The sequence below is a fragment of the Leucoraja erinacea genome, chromosome 26, assembly GCF_028641065.1.
Source record: "Leucoraja erinacea ecotype New England chromosome 26, Leri_hhj_1, whole genome shotgun sequence".
Taxonomy (NCBI): Eukaryota; Metazoa; Chordata; class Chondrichthyes; order Rajiformes; family Rajidae; genus Leucoraja; species Leucoraja erinaceus.
The window spans coordinates 26,886,011-26,905,027 of NC_073402.1; the positions used below are offsets into that span (position 1 = coordinate 26,886,011).

At 41.8% G+C, this 19,017-nt stretch overlaps 1 protein-coding gene across 1 annotated transcript; it reads left to right on the forward strand.

The window, feature by feature from the left end:
• The first annotated feature begins 175 nt into the window (after positions 1-175).
• LOC129709872 (U5 small nuclear ribonucleoprotein 40 kDa protein) lies at positions 176-16,994 on the forward strand. Its single transcript, XM_055656506.1, has 10 exons — positions 176-338; positions 6,207-6,336; positions 8,682-8,775; positions 9,372-9,537; positions 10,282-10,404; positions 13,220-13,340; positions 14,258-14,340; positions 15,169-15,230; positions 15,570-15,673; positions 16,628-16,994. The coding sequence occupies exons 1-10, from the start codon at positions 225-227 to the stop codon at positions 16,675-16,677; spliced, it is 1,047 nt and encodes a 348-aa protein (XP_055512481.1). The 5' UTR covers positions 176-224; the 3' UTR covers positions 16,678-16,994.
• Positions 16,995-19,017: the final 2,023 nt, after the last annotated feature.

Genomic DNA, 19,017 nt, shown 5'->3' on the forward strand with positions numbered 1-19,017 from the left:
CTCAACGATACCGCTGCAAATGACGTCACGGCTGGCCAATCAGCGCGCAGATTTGAGAGCCCGCCCTCACAAGGGCTGTGAGTGACGGAGGATCGGACCAATCAGGCCGAGAGGTGAGGAGTGTTGACCCCCTCACCCCGGCGGCGGGCAATGAGGCGGCGCGTTGTTGGGAGGTGGGGGACAGGCCCTTGACGACGGGCTGTCGGAGCGGCGAAGACAAGGAGATGATCGACCAGAAGCGCAAGGCGCAGGAGATGGCGCTGGTGCAGGCCAAGCGCCCCCGCAACGACCTGCTGCCCCCGGTACAGGGGGGCCCGCAACAGGCCGTGCTGCAGGCGGTGAGTGAGTGAGAGAGCGAATGTGGGCGGCTCAGCTCAGCTCGGGCCCGGCGGCGGCGGCGGCCACGTTACTGCCGCTCTCCGAAGACAGACAGACACGAAATGCTGGAGTAACTTAACGAGACAGACAGCATCCGTCTTCACTCGAGCGCCTTCTTCAGGCTGCGCTCCTGAATTAGTTCGGAGACAGTTTCGTTTAGTTTAGTTTATTGTCACGGAGACGAGGAAACACTTTTTCTCACAGAGTTGTGAGTCCGTGGAATTCTCTGCCTCAGAGGTGGGCGCAGGTTCCCTGGATGCTTTCAAGAGAGAGCTAGATAGAGCTCTTAAAAACAGGGAGTCGGGGGTTATGGGGAGGAGGCAGGAACGGGGTACTGATTGGGGATGATCAGCCATGATCACATTGAATGGCTGGCTCGAAGGGCCGAATGGCCTACTCGTGCACCCATTGTCTATTGTCTACAGTGAAAAGCTTTAGTTGCGTGCTAACCAGACAGTGGAAATACAATACACGATTACAGTCAGTATACAGGTACACGAACGATTACAGTCAGTATACAGGTACACGATAAGAGAATGTGTAGAAAGGATCTGCAGATGCTGATTTACACCAAAGAAAGACACAAAAAGCTGGAGTAACTCAGCGGGACAGGCAGCATCTCTTAAGGGCATGAATAGGTGATGTTTCGGGTCGAGATCCTTCTTCATAGAATAACGTCCAGTGCAAGATAAAGCCAGTAATGTGCAATCAAAGATAGTCCCATGGTCTCCAATCAGGTGGACAGTAGTTCAGGACTGCACTCTAGTTCTGGTAGGATGGTTCAGTTGCCTGATCAGGGATCTCCCCCCTCTTGTCCGTCTCTCAGGTTAAGCAATACCGAGTTAACATCTTGTGTCGGAAGTAACTGCAGATGCTAATTTACACTGAAGATAGACACAAAATGCTGGAGTAACTCAGTGGGTCAGGCAGCATCTCTGGAGAAAAGGAATAGGTGATGTTTTGATTTAGGACCCTTCTTCAGACTGCAACATCTGTGACATCCTGTAACTGCATCTTATAACGTCTACCTTTACCTTTGGAGTCAAGAGTGTTTAATTCCAAGTCTGAAGAAGGATCTTGACCCGAAATGATCATATTGAAGGGTGGGGCTGTCTCAAAGGGCCAATGACCTACTCTTGCACCTATTTTTCTATGTTTCTAGAGATGCTGCCAGCCGCCGAGTTACTCCAGCACTTTGCGTCTTTGTATTTAATTGTCTTATGCACTACTATAGAGCTACTTGAAACAACATAATAGGCCTGTAACACCATAAACGTAGATAATATAAAATAATCAAGAATAGAATAAATGAATAGCCGCCAGTGTAACAAACAATTTCCTGGAGGAACTTGTGCTACCCAATTGTCAATCAAGCACTCCCTCACCTGTCTCCACGTATCACTTGCTGGGCTATGTCCTGTCCCCATCTCTCTTTTGCACCTTTCTTCCCTGTAGAGCAATCTGTCTGAAGAAGGGACCAACCTGAAAGTGGTCTGTCCATTCCCTCCACAGATGCTGCCTGACCTGCTGAGTTTCTCCATCACTTTGTGTTTTGCTCAAGATTCCAGTATCTGCAGTTGCCTAGTCATCACTTTGCTGCTGGAGGATCTGGGCGAGTTAACGCGGCTCGCATTGTAGCCGCTGGGGTCAGCACTTTTTTCAGGCTGCTGGCACTGACCGGATGTGCTTGGTCACTGTGGGGCTCCCTTCCTTCTCACCTGCTGCTGCTTCATCCTGTTGGCCCGCACTTTGTTTCTCCTCCATCTTCCCCGCAGTCGCCGACATCTTCCAAGGTGCAGTATTTAGGCGACTCCAGGGGAGAAGGAAGAGGAAGAGACAGTGAGGAGGAGGGGGCGAAAAGGCCGAGTGGACAGAGCAATGGGAGGAGGTGGTGGTGGAGACAAAGCGATGTCCAACAGGAAGTAGCCGCAGCTGGTGAGGTGGGAGGAAGCCCCACAGTGGCCAAGCACGCCCTGTCAGTGGCAGCAGTCTGAAGAAAGCACAGGTCTCAGGCGCTACAATGTCAGTCGCAATAATAGCGGCGTCAACCAATGTGTGGTGAGTGAAGAAGGGCTCGCTGGTGTAGGCCAGCGGTATCGGCTCCTAGTTTTAAGGTGAAATGACACAAAGTGCTGGAGTTACTCAGCAGACTGAATCAGTCTGAAGAAGTTCCGATGGCACCTATCCATGTTCTCCAGAGATGTGTCTGGCCTGCTGAGTTACTCCAGCACTTTGTGTCCTTTTGTATATTAATCATCATCTACAGTTCTTTGTTACAACTACATACAATGATTATATTGCACTTGGTTATAACAAATTAGGGGATAACGGATATCCTCTAAGGTTCTTTATAATGAGGGTTTACTGTATATTAAAACAAAACTCCCTCCAAATGACAAAAATTCAAATCGGTTTATCCAGGCAGTATTTCTAAATGCTAAGAAGTTCAACTACTCATGGCTCATGTAGCAAATTGTACAGTAACTGTGCCTAAAAAATGTTCCCTGTAATGCTGAGATCAGCAGAAATTGCTAGAATTGCATGCAATGTGAATCATGAACCAAAAATCATATTTTAAACAGATCTTGTATAAATATAGCCAGTGTTATTAAAAAATAAACTTTTTCCCTGCTTGTCTCAGTTATTGGCATTCTCATTCCAGTGAAACTAATGTTGTGAAGTTTGAGTTGAGGGAGGTAGTTGAGGCAGGTATTATCGCAACGTTTACAAAACATTTTGACAGGACAGATTTAAAGGGATATGGATCAAATGCAGGCAGGTGTTTAGTATAGATCGGACATGTTGGCTGGTGTTGGCAAGTTGGGCCGAAGGCCTATTTCAATGCTATAAGACTCTATGCTATGACCTGGGTTTGATCCTGACCTTGGGAGCTGGCGGTGTGGTGTTTGTACGGTCTCCCTCTGACCATTGAAGTTTTTTTGCGAGTGTTCCGGTTTCCTCCCACATTCAAATGTGCTGTGGATTTGTTGGTTAATTGGCCTCTGTAAGCTTACCCCTAGCATGTGGAGATTGGATGTGAAAGTGGAATAATAAAGAACTAATTTGAACAGGTGATCTGTGGTAAGTTTGGACTTGGTGGGCTGAAGGGCCTGTTTACATTCTCTACCTTTCAATCAAATAATGGCAGGATAATTTTTATTTGCTTTGCCTCGACAAATTTAACTTTTAGTTTATGCAAGGAATTATGGTCTCAATTAATGGTGATTGAAAAAGTGGATTTTATTGATTTGTATATTTTTCTGAAATTAAATGGATCAATAGAATGTGATTATAGGAGTAATTTTAATTGAAATGTGCCAATTGCAAAGGTTGCAATACTTGTTTTGCTGTGCAGAGCCTCCAGGGAGATTTGTCTCCTGCGGCTATTCTCCACAGGTATTTTCCCATGACCACGCTGTTTGTTAACCAGAGCAATTCTCTACAATATATAACCCTCCAACACGTTTGCCACCCCCAACAGGATCTCACTACTGGCCACATCTTCCCATCTCCTCCCCATTCTGCTTTCCGCAGAGACCTTTCCCTCCACAACTCCCTGGTCAACTCGTCTCTTCCCACCCAAACCCTCCCCAGATACTTTCCCCTGCAACCGCCTGTCCCTTTACCTCCCCCCTCGACTCCATCCAAGGACCCTGATCGTCTTTTCACCTGCACCTCCTCCAACCTCATCTGCTGTTCTAGGTGCCAACGTCTGTACATCTGTGAGACTAAAGGCTTGGCGATCGTTTTGCTGAACCTTACCCTACCTGATCTCCCGATTGCTCAGCACTTTAACTCCCTCCCCCATTCCCAATCTGACCTTTCTGTCCTGGGCATCCTCCATTGTCAGAGTGAGGCCCAGCACAAATTGGAGGAACAGCACCTCATATTTCACTTGGGTAGCTTACATAGAAACATAGAAAATAGGTGCAGGAGTAGGCCATTCGGTCCTTCGAGCCAGCAGCGCCATTCAATATGATCATGGCTGATCATTCAACTCGGTATCCTGTACCTGCCTTCTTTCCATACTCCCTGATACCTTTAGCCACAAGGGCTACATCTAACTCCCTCTTAAATATAGCCAATGAACTGGCCTCAACTATCTTCTGTGGCAGATAATTCCAGAGATTCACCACTCTCTGTGTGAAAAATGTTTTTCTCATCTCGGTCCTAAAAGATTTCCTCCTTATCCTTAAACTGTGATCCCTTGTTCTGGACTTCCCCAACAACCTTCCTGCATCTAGCCTGTCCAACCCCTTAAGAATTTTGTAAGTTTCTATAAGATTCCCCCTCAATCTTCTACACCCCAGCAGTATGAGCATTGACTTTTCGAACTTCAAATAGCCCTTGCTTTCCCTCTTTCTCCATCCCCTTCCCAGTTCTCCCACTGGTCATTCTATCTGACTACATTCTATCTCTGTCCCGCCCACTCCCCTGACATCAGTCTGAAGAAGTGTCTAGACCTGAAATGTCACCCTTTCCTTCTCTCCAGAGATGCTGCCTGTCCTGCTGAGTTACTCCAGCATTTTGTGTCTACCTAGAGCAAGGGTCCCCAACCTGGGTTAAATTTACCCCCAGGGTGTAAATTTGCTGATTCTGGATTTGTGCATATTTTTTCTCATTGACTGACTGTGTTTGGTTTTGGTATCATTAGTTGTTTATAAATAAGTGAAATAACATTGTGATGTGCTATTATCGTTGCCTGTGGTAAACGGGACGAAAAAGGTTGGGAACCCCTGACCTAGTGCAATTCACTAGTTCCAGTCATTAGCCCATGTCAAAAACAGAAACTGAATGAGGTTGTTTCTGTGCAGGACCCATTTTAGAATAGATTAAGTTGCAGCAAGGGGAAGTGGAGGGAACAGAGGGGACACCTGTGATAGACTCCATTCAAAATTGTCAAGGTAACAGCTGCTTCTAAAATTCAGCAGTTGGAGCAAAATGATAGAGCTAATTTGGTACAGCCACATCTGTTGGACAGTGGGGAAAAAATAGAAAAAACATTTACCTGAAATTGTTGAAATGAATAAGTTCCAAGCATTGTAACATGCCCATAGATAGATGAGATGTTGTTACTTGAGCTTTTTTTGGGCTTTGTTGGGCTCGGCCCGCATTAACCAACCTGATCTCCCGGTGGCTCAGCACTTCAATTCCCCCTCCCATTCCGAATCCGGCCTATCTGTCCTGGGCCTCCTCCATGGCCAGAGTGAGCACCACCGGAAATTGGAGGAGCAGCACCTTGTATTCCGCTTGGGCAGTTTGTACCCTAGTGGCATGAACATTGACTTCTCCAATTTCCGGTAGCCCTTGCTGTCTCCTCCCCTTCCCAGCTCTCCCTCAGCCCTCGGGCTCCTCCTCTTCCTTTCTCCTTTCTTCTCCATGCCTCCCCCCCCCCCCCCACCCTACATCAGTCTGAAGAAGGGTTTCGGCCCGAAACGTTGCCTATTTCCTTCGCTCCATAGATGCTCCTCACTCGCTGAGTTTCTCCAGCACATTTGTCTACCTTCGATTTTTCAGCATCTGCAGTTCCTTCTTAAAGCTTTTGTTGGGCTCTGTTGGGGCAATGTGGGAGGTTGAAGACCGAGGTTGTGGGAGTAGGGTGGAGAATTAAAGTCACAGTGACTGGGAGTTCGGGATATCCTTCACAGACTGAATGAAGGTATTCTGCCCATCATTAACCCTTTGAAACAGTTTAATTTGGAAATTTGTTGAGAAGTTTCCATTTTCCCATGGCCTATGAATAATGGGGGTCATGGTGATAGTAGTTACCCAGAAGCAGATAGAATTACTGATCATTTTGTCTTTTGATTTTCTTGCCAATCGTATAGGGACCCCCAAGAACCTCGAGTCTTCAAGCTCCCATAATGCTTTTAACGGGTCATGAGGGAGAAGTCTATTGTTGTAAATTTCACCCGAATGGATCAACACTGGCATCTGCAGGATTCGATCGACTCATATGTAAGTGAGAGCAATTATTTACTTGTATTTCTGTTTTTAACTGTTTTCTGTATTTGGTAGGTGTAACTGAGATTTACTTACGTTTGAAACTACAGGATTTATTGTTTCATTAATGGTGATGCATTTTTTTGTTCCACTGCATCAATTGTAACCAAAGTTTAAATACTGTACTTTGGTGTCATTAAATGGTGCAAGTACGAGGTCTTTGAATCCAAGGAACATTATCGTACCTTCATAATGGGTGAAATAATGCAAATGATGGTGGAACAAAGTGATGGGAGCTTTAGTGTGTGCATTGCTGAAAATTAGGCCCAAAAACTAACTGTTAATGGAATGTTGGCCACTCCCAATAAAATTGGAATTCAACTATAAGAAAAGGAGCCTAAAGGTTTCGAGCATCTTCATCTTAATCCACAGAGAATTGATCCACCAATTGCCACTATGATAACAGTATCCAATGTTATACATCTAGCAAATGGTTTTAAGAAATTCATAATTTTCTACTCGCATGTGGTTTAAATATACTCTAATCAAGATGCTTAAAATGATAATCGATTTGATAAGTGGTTACATAAAGATCTATACTCTCAAAGTAAATCAGAATTGCAAGATTTTAAAGTTAATGGGAAAGCATTTTTTCTGCAGAGAATGAGCAGAAATCTATGATATCCTCTCAAATAGTCATAAAGTCATGTAATAAGAGCAGAATTAGGCCATTTTGCCCATCATCTACTCCACCATTCAATCATGGCTGATCTATCTCTCCCTCCTAACCACATTCTCCTGCTTTCTCCTCAACCCCTGTTGATGGTATGTTTATTGATAGATGGGTAAATGGATTGAGGCATGAATTAGCCATGAACTAATATGTTGGCATGATATTTGTGAGGGGAAAATGTTCATCGTCTCGTGTGAATGTTAAAAGCACCCATCAGAGCAAATGTAGGGCTTTGCTTGTGGTTTTATGTATCTGGTGACATTGAGCTGTGTAACAAAATAATTTATTATTGGTTGTATGGTGACTAGTTTTAGCTGATAAATTGTGACTCGTATTAATGCTGGTTTGCGAACACCCTGAGCCTATTTGAAAACAAAACAGCAAATGGTCCGCATGGCAACATTTTAATCATTCCTTTTGAAACGCAAGGCAAATTTGAAGCATTTAAAATGATCTTCTGTCAGAAGTGTCAGATATATAATACATCCCTACACCCTGCGACGGTGGCTACCATCAGAGTAGGTAGCCGTAGCTAGCCGTTGATCAATTTGTTTGCAAAATCAAGAAACAGCTCACAACAAAGGCTAGGACCTCAACAATATCCTGGCTATGCTGTTGCAGATTCAGAACCAGCTTTGCCACTTGCCAAAACACTGCCATCTACTCCACAAATGTGGAGATGTTTTTAATTGGTGGTGCACGATAGTGGTACTTGGGGGGGGGGAGGGTATTTCTGGGGGTCATCCGGTGAGGTGGGTAGAATTGAGGAATAAGGAGTGGGCGATCACAGATGGAATTTTACAATTGACCCTTTTATCAGTGGAAGTTACAGGAGGAAATATGCAGGGAAATTGCACACAGCTGCAAGAATAGTGAGGTGATTGAGAACTGTGGGATATTTTGGCTGCAGATCTATGAAGGAATACGGTAAAGCATAATGTTTAGGAAAGAATTGCAGATACTGGGAAAATCGAACGTAGACAAAAATGCTGGAAAAAGTCAGCGGGTGAGGCAGCATCTATGGAGAGAATGAATAGGTGACGCTTCGGGTCGAAACTGAAGTCTGAGTCTGAAGATGTGTCTTGACCAGAAACGTCACCTAATCCTTCGCTCCATAGATGCTGCCTCACCCGCTGACTTTCTCCAGCATTTCTGTCTACAGTAAAGCAAAAGGCCATTTGGTCTAATGGCATCATGCAGATGTTTTGACCCTGTGAACTTCCAAGCATTTTTTTTCCCTCTGAGAATGCTGCTCGACTGAATTATTTTTCTGCTAGTTTCTATTGAAGTTTGTAGTATGTTTGATGAATTATCTTGCTTTAGATTTATGCTGTCTGCTGGTGGCTGAAACCTTCTGTAAAAGGCAGTGTGCTGGAGGAACTAATTGGGTCAGGTAGCATCTGTGGAGGGAATGGACTGAATTCCAATCAGTCTGAAGAAAGGTCCTAAATCTATCCTTGTCCTCCACAGATGCTGCCTGACCCTCTATGTTCGTCCAGCATTTTGTGTTTCGCTCAAGATTCCAGCATCTGCAATTTTTTCTGTGACAAAAAGCTTGTGTTGTTTTGGAAAGTTCACAAAGGCCAAGTAGCTTGAACCTTCATATATTGTCTCTTGCTCCTTTTAGTATTTTGGAATGTATATGGCGACTGCGATAATTATGCTACATTGAAAGGTCACAGTGGAGCAGTGATGGAATTGCATTATAACACAGATGGCAGGTACTATAATATTATACTTGTCATAGTTCTGAGGCCTGGTTTATTTATTGATTAAAACTGTTCTTTATCAACATGTATTGTAGTCTAATTTTCCGGTCCAGTGAAACTGTTCATTCAGAGCTGCAGCAACTTGTAAAGAGATTGATTCAAAATCTTCAAATCTGCTCATTTTTATTTCACCACGAAACAAAAGCACCATTCAATAAGTTTGCCTCGCCCTATCCTTACTTTGGTGATTTCACCATCTCATGAATCTCAAAATTATGGAACTACTTCGCTACCTTCTCTTTTTTCGTATGGTTTAAAATTTGGTGTCAAACTACTTTAATTTATTATGGTCATCGATCACAGAAACGGGCTCACCGAGTCCGTGTTGACCATCAGGCAATCATTTTCACTGATCCTATGCTGATTCCTTTTTATTTTTGCTCAACGCAAGGCATTGAGCAGGAATTGCAAATGAACCAAAAAATCTCATAAATTAACTAAATTTCATCAAGTAAAATAAAGTGCACATCTATTAATAAAATTATATACTTTCCCACCTTCTGTTGGCCTACTGTTCATCGATTTATTTTGATTTGTTTTATTCTCAGCATGCTTTTTTCAGCATCAACAGACAAAACTGTAGCAGTGTGGGACAGTGAAACGGGTGAAAGAATAAAGAGACTGAAAGGTCACACATCCTTCGTGAATTCGTGCTATCCAGCCAGACGGGGGCCACAGTTGGTGTGTACAGGAAGCGACGATGGGACAGTGAAGGTGACTGCAATTTAACATCAGATTTCCTGATCCTCCGGTTTACTGAAACTAGTAAAAGCTAGAAGAATTTGTTCACCAGTTCAAAAGGACTGAAAGATACTAGCACAAAAGAAGTATAATCTACATTTATGTCTGAATATTTGAGCCCTGCTGATGATTGGAGTTTATCTAATTAACACAAGTTGGACAGGCTGTATACGTCCCAGATTTTTGTCTTGGGACTTCTGATTTTGCATATTTTAATTATAAATGCAGTTCCATGTTATCATTAACTCAAGTGAAAGGATGAAGGTGCAAGGGGTTTGCTGTAATTTCCACTTCCGATGGTTGTTGATTTATTCCTTGTTAGGAAGTGTGAATTGGGTAAGAATGAGATCTGTGTGGATATCGTGCCTTATCCCATTGACAGCCAGAGTCTGGTTTTGTACATCAGGAATTGCCATTTGAACAAGCAGCAGAAGATTATTGACAACAAATGAACTGTATTCTTAAAAATGTTAACTATCCAAAAAAAAAAGAAAAATATGAAAGATATATTGTCTGGACTACATACTTGCAAGCTGTAATTGCTAAAATTTGTGAAAGGTGATGTTAAAGGAAGATTATTTCTTTAATGGCAAATTGTTTTGCATTCTGAAGGACTTTCTCTTTTGCCCTTTACAGTTTATCCTTTACCTTGCTTACTACTTTTGTAATCCAAAATATATGGCAACGGCTAAATTGTATTTATTTTTCTGAACCCAGCTATGGGACATTCGGAAGAAGGCTGCAATCCATACGTTTCAAAACACGTACCAAGTGCTAGCAGCGACATTTAATGACACAAGCGATCAGATTATCTCTGGTGGTATTGATAACGACATTAAGGTAAGATGCACTTTGAAGTGAATAATTTATTTGCAGGAATATAACACTGAAATCATAATAAAAAAGTATTTAAAAAAAGCAAAAGCTGATTTATTTTTTCCAGAATTTCTTAGCTTCTGCTCTTTTTCATATTGTGACCTGGTATTTCCACCATTTTCATTTTTGATTGCACACTGATGTGGTTTGATTTTGTGTTTAATAATCAGGTTTCTATAGCAATAGGTCAAATGATTTGGAACCCACAAAATATTTTGTGCACCTGAAATTTTGTTGATGCTGCAGACTATTCTCCAAAGAGTATCAGTTTAGTTCCATTTCTAACTAGCTGAATAATCTTCCAACATTCAGCTTCACACATACCATAGTGGTATTATCAAGACCTGTTGTGCGGCTTTTGATGCTCTCTGGTAGAAAACCCATGGGTGTTTTCGTGAAAGGCTCTTGTTCTAGTGAATTGTTTATTCCTCAAAGAAAATTTCCGATACCTCATCTCAATGCCCATGGTATTTTAATAGAATATTATGCTGTATTGTAGGCCACAGCTAATTCTTAACCTGTTGTTGTCCAACTCTTTTTTTCAGTGGGGGTTAGCTGGAGGGCGCTCGGATGGGAAGATTGGTGAACTTTATCTGGGTTAGCTAGTGTCTTGAATTTTTGTGTTTCATTCGGTTTCATATTTTAAGAATATTCAAGAATTCAAGAGAGTTTATTGTTATGTGTCCCAGATAGGACAATGACATTCTTGCTTGTTTTTTTTTGAAATTTTGAAGTTCGTAGATTTAGACCCAGCAACTCTGAAGAAATGACAATATATTTACGTCAGAATGTTGTGCAACTTGGTGGAGAATCTGGAGATGGTATTGATTCCATGTCCCTGAAGCCATTGTTCTAGTTGGTAGGAATGGCAGGTTTGGAAGGTGATCTTGGAGTTGTAAGGACAAGTAACTGCATGCATTTAGTAGATTATACATCCTCTGGCAGTGGAGGGAGTGGATTTTATTGGTGTGCGCAGGATCACATACACAGAGCCTGCCTCATCCAGGATAGTTTTGAGATTGAGTGCGGCAGGAGATCCACGCCCCCCTTGCATTGATTTGTGTTTGCAGATGATTGGATATTTGGGTGTGAGGATGCAAGTCACTTGCTCTTGCCTCTGGTCTTTCCTTGTGCTGGTTCAGTTTCGGGGATTGTTTGGCTAAATGTGTGGCCAGTCTGGAGCAAGATTGTCGGTCCTTCAGCCAGTATATTGACTGGTCCCATGGCCCGTGCTGTATTCAATGCATTAGCTATTTGTTAATGTCATGTGGCGTGAATGGAATTGACCAAAGACTGGCTTCTCTGATGGTGATGTTAGGAGGAAGCCAATATGGATCATGCACCAAGGACTTTTGACCTAACATGGTCGCAAATGCTTCCACTGTATTTTTGACCACATGTCAATGGAGCTGCTGCCTCCAGGTAATTGTTTTTGTCCACTATTCGTAATGAAACATGGTAGGATTTAATTTGATGCTTGTAAGATTACTTGGTTTTGCCTATTGCACTCTGCTTTTATTGTTTAGCATGCATGTAGTTCTATATTGCCACTTCAGATTTGCACCTCAATTTTACTTTGCAGCTTGCCCTTCACAATCTTAATTGAACCATGGTTAATGTTCTTGGCCGAATGATTATGGCTGAGAGCGAGATATGCTGGGCCATATTGTGGTGCTGTACATTGCTGCTGTTCATGGTTAACAGCACCCCACAGAGTCCAGCTTTGAGCTACTGTATCTTTTCAGATTGTATTGGAGAGCTTCCAGAAGTCACTATCATCTGCAGACTAAATCTGATATTCTTTAGAATATAGTCAGTGGCAGTGCTGCCTATTCACTCCTAGTGATTGACAAAATACCCGCTCCAAATTGTTAAACAACATCCTGTGTATATTTAGTGGCAAGATTGAACTCTATATGCCCCTTCTCATTGCACTGTCTGCTGTCAAGATATCAACGCCGCAATCCATGAAATGTCCAACATGCACTCCATACCAATTGGAATGGGAGAACATTGATGGAAGGGGAAAAAAATTACCGTATCATGAAGAAGGGTCTCGACCCAAAACTTCACCCATACCTTCTCTCCAGAGATGCTGCCCGTACCGTTGAGGTACTCCAGCATTTTGTGTCTACCTTCGATTTAAACTAGCATGTGCAGTTCTTTCCTACAAACCGTATCATGCACGTGTTTCTGAACATAGTTTATTCTCTAGTTTGGGATCTTGCACATTTGGATTCGAAGGGCAAGTGCAAAGATTGTCATCTTGCCTTTTCTATCTTCATTTTGTTTACCCATCGCCGAAGCTGTTAAAGGGAAATAAGTAAAATGTGAAACTATCGCAGAAGTGGTTTTTGGATTTGAACATCTTAAGAGGATCACGATCGAATCTATTTTATATGGAATGCTGTGTGTATCCATTGTACATTGAATAAAACTCTTGGAAAAACAAGTCGGAACCCTTGCCAAAAATAAGAAACCTAGACATGAATTGATCATATTGATTAACTTATCACAACTCAATATGTTGATCTCAAAATTATTTTTGGGAAAAGCTACACTGCATTTGTACGAAGATTTCCATATTCTGATACATGATGCAGAATCCAGAGTATAAATGCAAAATGCGTGCGATTTTAAAACTCATGGCATTGTTTGCTTTGCTGTAAACACCAGAAATAAAAGAAAATCTGCTATTGTAGATTTTGAGACTTTCTTAAATATTGCAAGGATCGATTATCTACCGATTTCAATTTAAATTACCTACTTTTCAATTTAGGTTTGGGACCTCCGACAAAACAAATTAATCTATACCATGCGTGGTCATACAGACTCGGTGACTGGCTTGGCACTAAGTGGTGATGGCTCTTATCTTCTTTCTAATTCTATGGACAATACAGGTAAGAAAATGTACCTTTCAAAAGAAGAAGAATTAGCTGTTTGATTCAGTAACCTTGGAGTATGAAGTCATGAGTTGATAAACAATCCTGTGACTTTTTGGCAATCTTGTATGAAAGGTTGCTGTTTGCATAGTTTTCAATAGGTTATCACATCCAGTTGATGTCTCAAAATAACTTTTACGGAACCATTGAATTGTGCCTCTTTTTTAAGGAGGCAACTTTGCTTTGGCTGAAAATTTGCTCATGAGATCCCACAAATGGCAAGTCATTGAATGTTACAGCCCATATGGCAGGCATTGTGTCTGCCAGTTCCTTGTCTAAACTATTTGGCTCAACTTTTCTTCCCCATTTCTCATTCACGTTCCAGCTTCACTACATTTTGTATATTACTGATGAACTTGCTTTCGCAATGCTTTAAGACGCAGCTTTCCTCAAATTATTTAGGTTATAAACTGACATCTTGGAATAGTACTGAAATCTAGAATCGCCTCCGTCCCAGTGAAAATGACACATTCATTTGGTCAAATATCATCTGCTTAATGTTTGCCCACTGAATGTGTGCTAACAGTGGCCAATCAGTTGCAAATAACTAACTGCTTGGATCAGAAAATTGGTGACCTTGCAGAATATGAAACTTTGGGAACATTATGCCATTATATATTTCCATTCTGTTTGTGGTACAACCACACCTCTGCACAAATTGCCATAGTTCCCAAAATGGGGGAAGGAGAACAAAGTGAAGCTGCCTTGTGTTTAGTTTTTACCTTGTTGGTGTTGTACTATGGTAAATGAATGGAGATTGAAGCGAGCCAAACAATAAACTCTGCCTGGAATCTTTATTGCTTATGCTGCATTTTTATTAAAAATTACTTTTGAATAAAGCAAAAGTTGATTGCAAACTATGATTTGATTTACAGTGCGAGTCTGGGATGTGAGACCATTCGCTCCAAAAGAGAGATGTGTAAAAATATTCCAAGGCAATGTGCACAACTTTGAAAAGGTATGTGTCTTTATTTTTCAATTATCTGCGTTAGCATTGTCAATCAAAAATAACATAATGGCACTACTGTACTTTGAGAATATGAAGCAGGAATTGCATCTATTTTGGAATTTGTAACACGATGATTGGATTTATTTTCGCTGAGAACGGAAAACTAAATTAAAACAACACTGTAGCGCAGCGATCGAGTTGCTGCCTTACAGTGCAATGTCTTACATATTTCCGGGTTTGATCCTGACTACGGGTGCTTGTCTGCACAGAGTTTGTACATTCTCCCCATGACCTGCCTGGCTTTCTCCGAGAGCTCCAGTTTCCTCCCACTCTCCAAAGACAGGTTTGTAGGCTAATTGGCTTGGTGAAAATTGTAAATTGTCCCTAGTGTATGTACGATAGTGTTAGTGTGTGGGGATCGCTGGTCGGGACTGATTCATTGGGCCAAAGGGTTACTAATAAACTAAACTAAACCAACGGTTTTAATTATTTGAAGAAGAAGGGTTTCTGCCCGAAACGTCAAATATTTCCTTCGCTCCATAGATGCTGCTGCACCCGCTGAGTTTCTCCAGCGTTTTTGTGTACTTTTGATTATTATTATTCTGATTTTCATTATCATAGCTGGTTACATTCGAAGCTTAATGATTTCTGATTTGATAATATAAACAAGTGCTGTAGATCATGGAGTGTTTTGTTGTATAATTTTAATATTTGGAATCAGTTGCTCTGTGAATTATTGGTCAACTGAGGAGTAAACATTTAGTTTGCAAGTCAGAATACGTCTGTTTTTAAATGAATGCTTTTATGCCAAATATGACAACATGCAATCTCTTTTAGAACCTCTTGAGATGTTCATGGTCAACTGATGGAAGCAAAATAGCAGCTGGATCTGCAGACAGGTAAATATTAATTCTTATCAGACTTTGGGCTGTATGTATTATCTTTAAATCTATAATTTCCCTGATAACTGAACTGTGTTTTGAATATCCTTGTAATTTCAGGAATAAAGAGTGATGGAAATCATTTAAATTTCATTTGTGAAGTAATAGGAAATTTTAATTAAATTCACTGCAACAATATTTTGCTTAACAGTGCGCAACAGCTTATAGTGAAAGTCTGCAGGTTCTAAAATTCTGACTGAATTAAATAATCTTTGTAAATTAAAGCTGTTGAAAATGTGGGGGGGAAAAAAGATTATTAAACCCATCGGCGGTGAATGTTGACATTATTTCTTTTAGGTTTGTGTATGTCTGGGATACAACATCACGAAGAATTCTGTATAAGTTACCAGGACATGCAGGCTCAGTGAATGAGGTGGCATTTCATCCTGAAGAACCGATCAGTAAGTGTTGTATTATTGGGGTGCTTTCAGAGAGGTTAAACAAAGATTCTAAGATGTCTTCTGTCGGCGCTGAAATGGAGTGGGCGTTCGTATCCTGGCTTCTGCTGCTGATTGTTTGATGGCTTCTTGGTTCTATGGTTCAATGGTTCTTTATTGTCACGTATGCACTGCACAGTGAAATTATTTTTGCATAACATCACACATTTATGAGTTGCCATAATTTGGCGCGATTTACAGAAGTCCAAAGTCCAGTGCACAAGCTCGAAGTATTGGAGCGGGTCCCGACCCAGGTAAGCCCCAGGCTGCTGTGGGGCCTCCTCCGTCACCCTCGACCATCTTGGCACGCGATCCAACGTCCCTCTCCTCGCCCGGCTGCCTCTGTGTCCCGGGGGCGCCTCCTTCAGCTGACCTTGGATGCGCTGGAAGCATTACCTCGATCCCTCCTGACCCCTAACCTACTTCTACTCTGAAACACTTGCTGTAATTCATTGACTGTAAAGCACTTTAAAATATATCAATATCACAGATGTTAGTTAAAATCTTTCTCCCTTTTACTATATATGCAAAAGATTCCTTACTGATTTGGTGTTGCTCAAGCCCATTTTCATTGAATCGCAAACTGTTTAGAAAACTTTAAAATCCTTGAAAAAGCTACATATATTCTAAGGTGATTTGAGAAAATAATGAATAATCTGTAATGTAATAAACTTTATGAGCGTGTAATTTCAATCTGTTTGATGGTTTGCCAGAAACATTTATTTTGGTCGGCTTGCTGCTGTGATCGCAAGGTTTATTGAAGCACCCCTATTAATGTTACTTTATTTAATGCAGTGCAGCTTTTGTTGCATCCAAATAATGGTAGATAAAACAATACTTCAGAACCACTGCAAAGCAGTTTTATAATTTGAGTGGTTGTTGCATTGACAGATGTATATATTTTTTTTATTCTTTCAGTTCTATCTGCATCGAGTGATAAAAGACTCTACCTTGGAGAGATTCAGTAAAGAGGAACAGCCTGTGCAGAGGAACCCCTCCTGACTTTATTTGGTTACTGCCCAGAAACCGTTTGATTCCCAGGGAGAATGTAATGGCAAGTTTAAAAAGATGTATGTATATACACACATGACTTGTTTCATGACAAGCCAAATGAGGCTGGCGGTTCATGCATTCAGCAATGTGAATGCAAACTCATTGTTTCAGAATCTGAATCTACACAGTTTCTGTACTTGGAAATTCTGGCTTGGGTTTCAGTTTCATAATATGACTGTATAGTCCTTTTTATATTGAGGAAAAAATAAATTGACATTTCTTTTGCTTAAAACTTTGACTGGAAGTTGGTGTGAATAGTGAACGATTTATGAAAATGTCCTTCGTTTTTAATAATTAAATAGAATAAGCATCACTAATACTAGAGTAGCTATTTTAGTTTATATTTTTCAACACTTAACTGATTACTAGTTTAAGACTAATTGTTGAATATAATTTCCTTTTGAAAGAAGTCTTGATTTTACACTTGTACATTTAATTTATTCTAATTTAAGATATGGATGCATTGGTTTATTATTCTCACATACGCCAGTTGAAGAACTTTATTTCTGTGTAATCCAGTCAAGTCATATTATACTTGTAGTGTTCAAGAAGGAACTGCAGATGCTGGAAAATCAAAGGTAGACAAAAGTGCTGGAGAAACTCAGCGGGTACGGCAGCATCAATGGAGCGAAGGAAATAGGCAACGTTTCGGGCCGAAACCCTTTGCTCCTTGTGCATGAGTAGAATCGGGCCGTGCACAAGTTCAACATTGTGCAAAGAGAAAAATACCAGAGTGTAGAATATAGCATTATCGTGTTGGAGTTACAGAGAAAGTGAAGATTAAAATAAAATGTGCAAGGCTCGAAATGAGGAAGGTTGGAAGACCAGGACCATACCCAACCTTACATGAGGATCATTCAGTAATCCGATCACATTGGGGAAGAAGCTGTTCCTGAATCTGGTGAGTCTGAAGAAGGGTTTTGGCCCGAAATGCTGCCTATTTCCTTCGCTCCATAGATGCTGCCGCAACCGCTGATTTTCTCCAGCAATTTTGTCTACCCTGAATCTGGTGGTATTTGCTTTCAAGCTTTTGCATCTTATACGCAACAGGAGGTGGGAGAAGAGGGACTGGCTGGTCAGAAAATTGTCTTTGATTATTTTTGGTGCTTTCCCAAGGTAGTGTGAAGTGTAGATTCAGTCGATTGGGGTGGAAACTAGCTTGTGTGAGGAACTGGACTACAACCACAGCTCTCTTCAATTTCCTGCAGCTTTGGGCAGAGCTGTTGCCGACCCAAGCAGTGATGCATCCCATTAGGATGCTTTATTCTGCAGAGGTTGGTAATTGTTGGAGACTTGCCGAACTCCCTTGGTGTTTGAGGAAGTAGAGGCATTGGTGTGCTTTCTTGACCGTGGCTTCAATATGGTTGGCCCAGAACAAATTGTTGGTGATATTTACGCATGGAAACTTGAAGCTCTCAACCATCTCACTTTGATGCTATTGATGCTGTCCTCACTTCCTGAAGTCAATAACTTCTTTGTCTCGCTGGCATTGAGGGAGAGGTTGCTGCCTCTTTCTTCCTTGTACCCAGTGTCGTCATTGTTTGAGATCCGGCCCACTATAGTGATATCCTCTGCAATCTCATAAATGGAGTTAAGTAGAGTTGGCCGCACAGTCATGAGTGTAGAACAAAGGTAGTAAACGGCTGAGAACGCATGTTTGTGGAGCACCAATGCTGAGAATTATCACGGAGGATGTTATCTTGCCTATCCTCACCAATTGTGTGGTCTTTGGGTCAGGAAGCGGATCAAAGTTGCAGTGAGGGGTGCAAGGGATGAGTTTGGATGGGATTATGGTGTTCAACGCATAGTTATGGACAATAAATTGTAGTGTGACGTCGGCCTGGCTGGAGCCAGCTAATCCATCCCATAGCCGACTTCCACGGCCGGCTTTACGGGCCAGTATCCCCCCCCCCCCCCCCCCAAAAAGGCCGTGACCTCAGTAGGTCCAGCAAAACGGTTCATACGGCAATGCTCTGGAACCAATGGAGCCGGAAAATCAGTGGTGGACCTATACTTAACTTCAGAGGTACAACAATGCAGCTAATTCATAACTGGTCATTAAGGTGCCGGCTGGCAGCTTGAATTTAAAGCAAGAATAAAAGCCCTGTCCCACTGTGCGAGTTCATTCAAGAGCTCTCCCGAGTTAAAAAGTAATCAAACTTGTGGTAAGCACGTAGAATGAAAATAGCGGGTACTTCGGAGCTCGGGGACGTCTCTTAGCGGCTCGTAACACTAACGGCAGGTACTCGGGAAAA

Excerpts from the sequence above, each read along its gene's own strand:
- LOC129709872 (XM_055656506.1), top strand. The coding sequence starts at position 225 with ATGATCGACCAGAAGCGCAAGGCGCAGGAGATGGCGCTGGTGCAGGCC. Across the intron at positions 6,337-8,681 it reads AGGATTCGATCGACTCATAT|TATTTTGGAATGTATATGGC; the intron begins GTAAGTGAGAGC and ends TGCTCCTTTTAG. Across the intron at positions 15,674-16,627 it reads TCATCCTGAAGAACCGATCA|TTCTATCTGCATCGAGTGAT; the intron begins GTAAGTGTTGTA and ends TTATTCTTTCAG.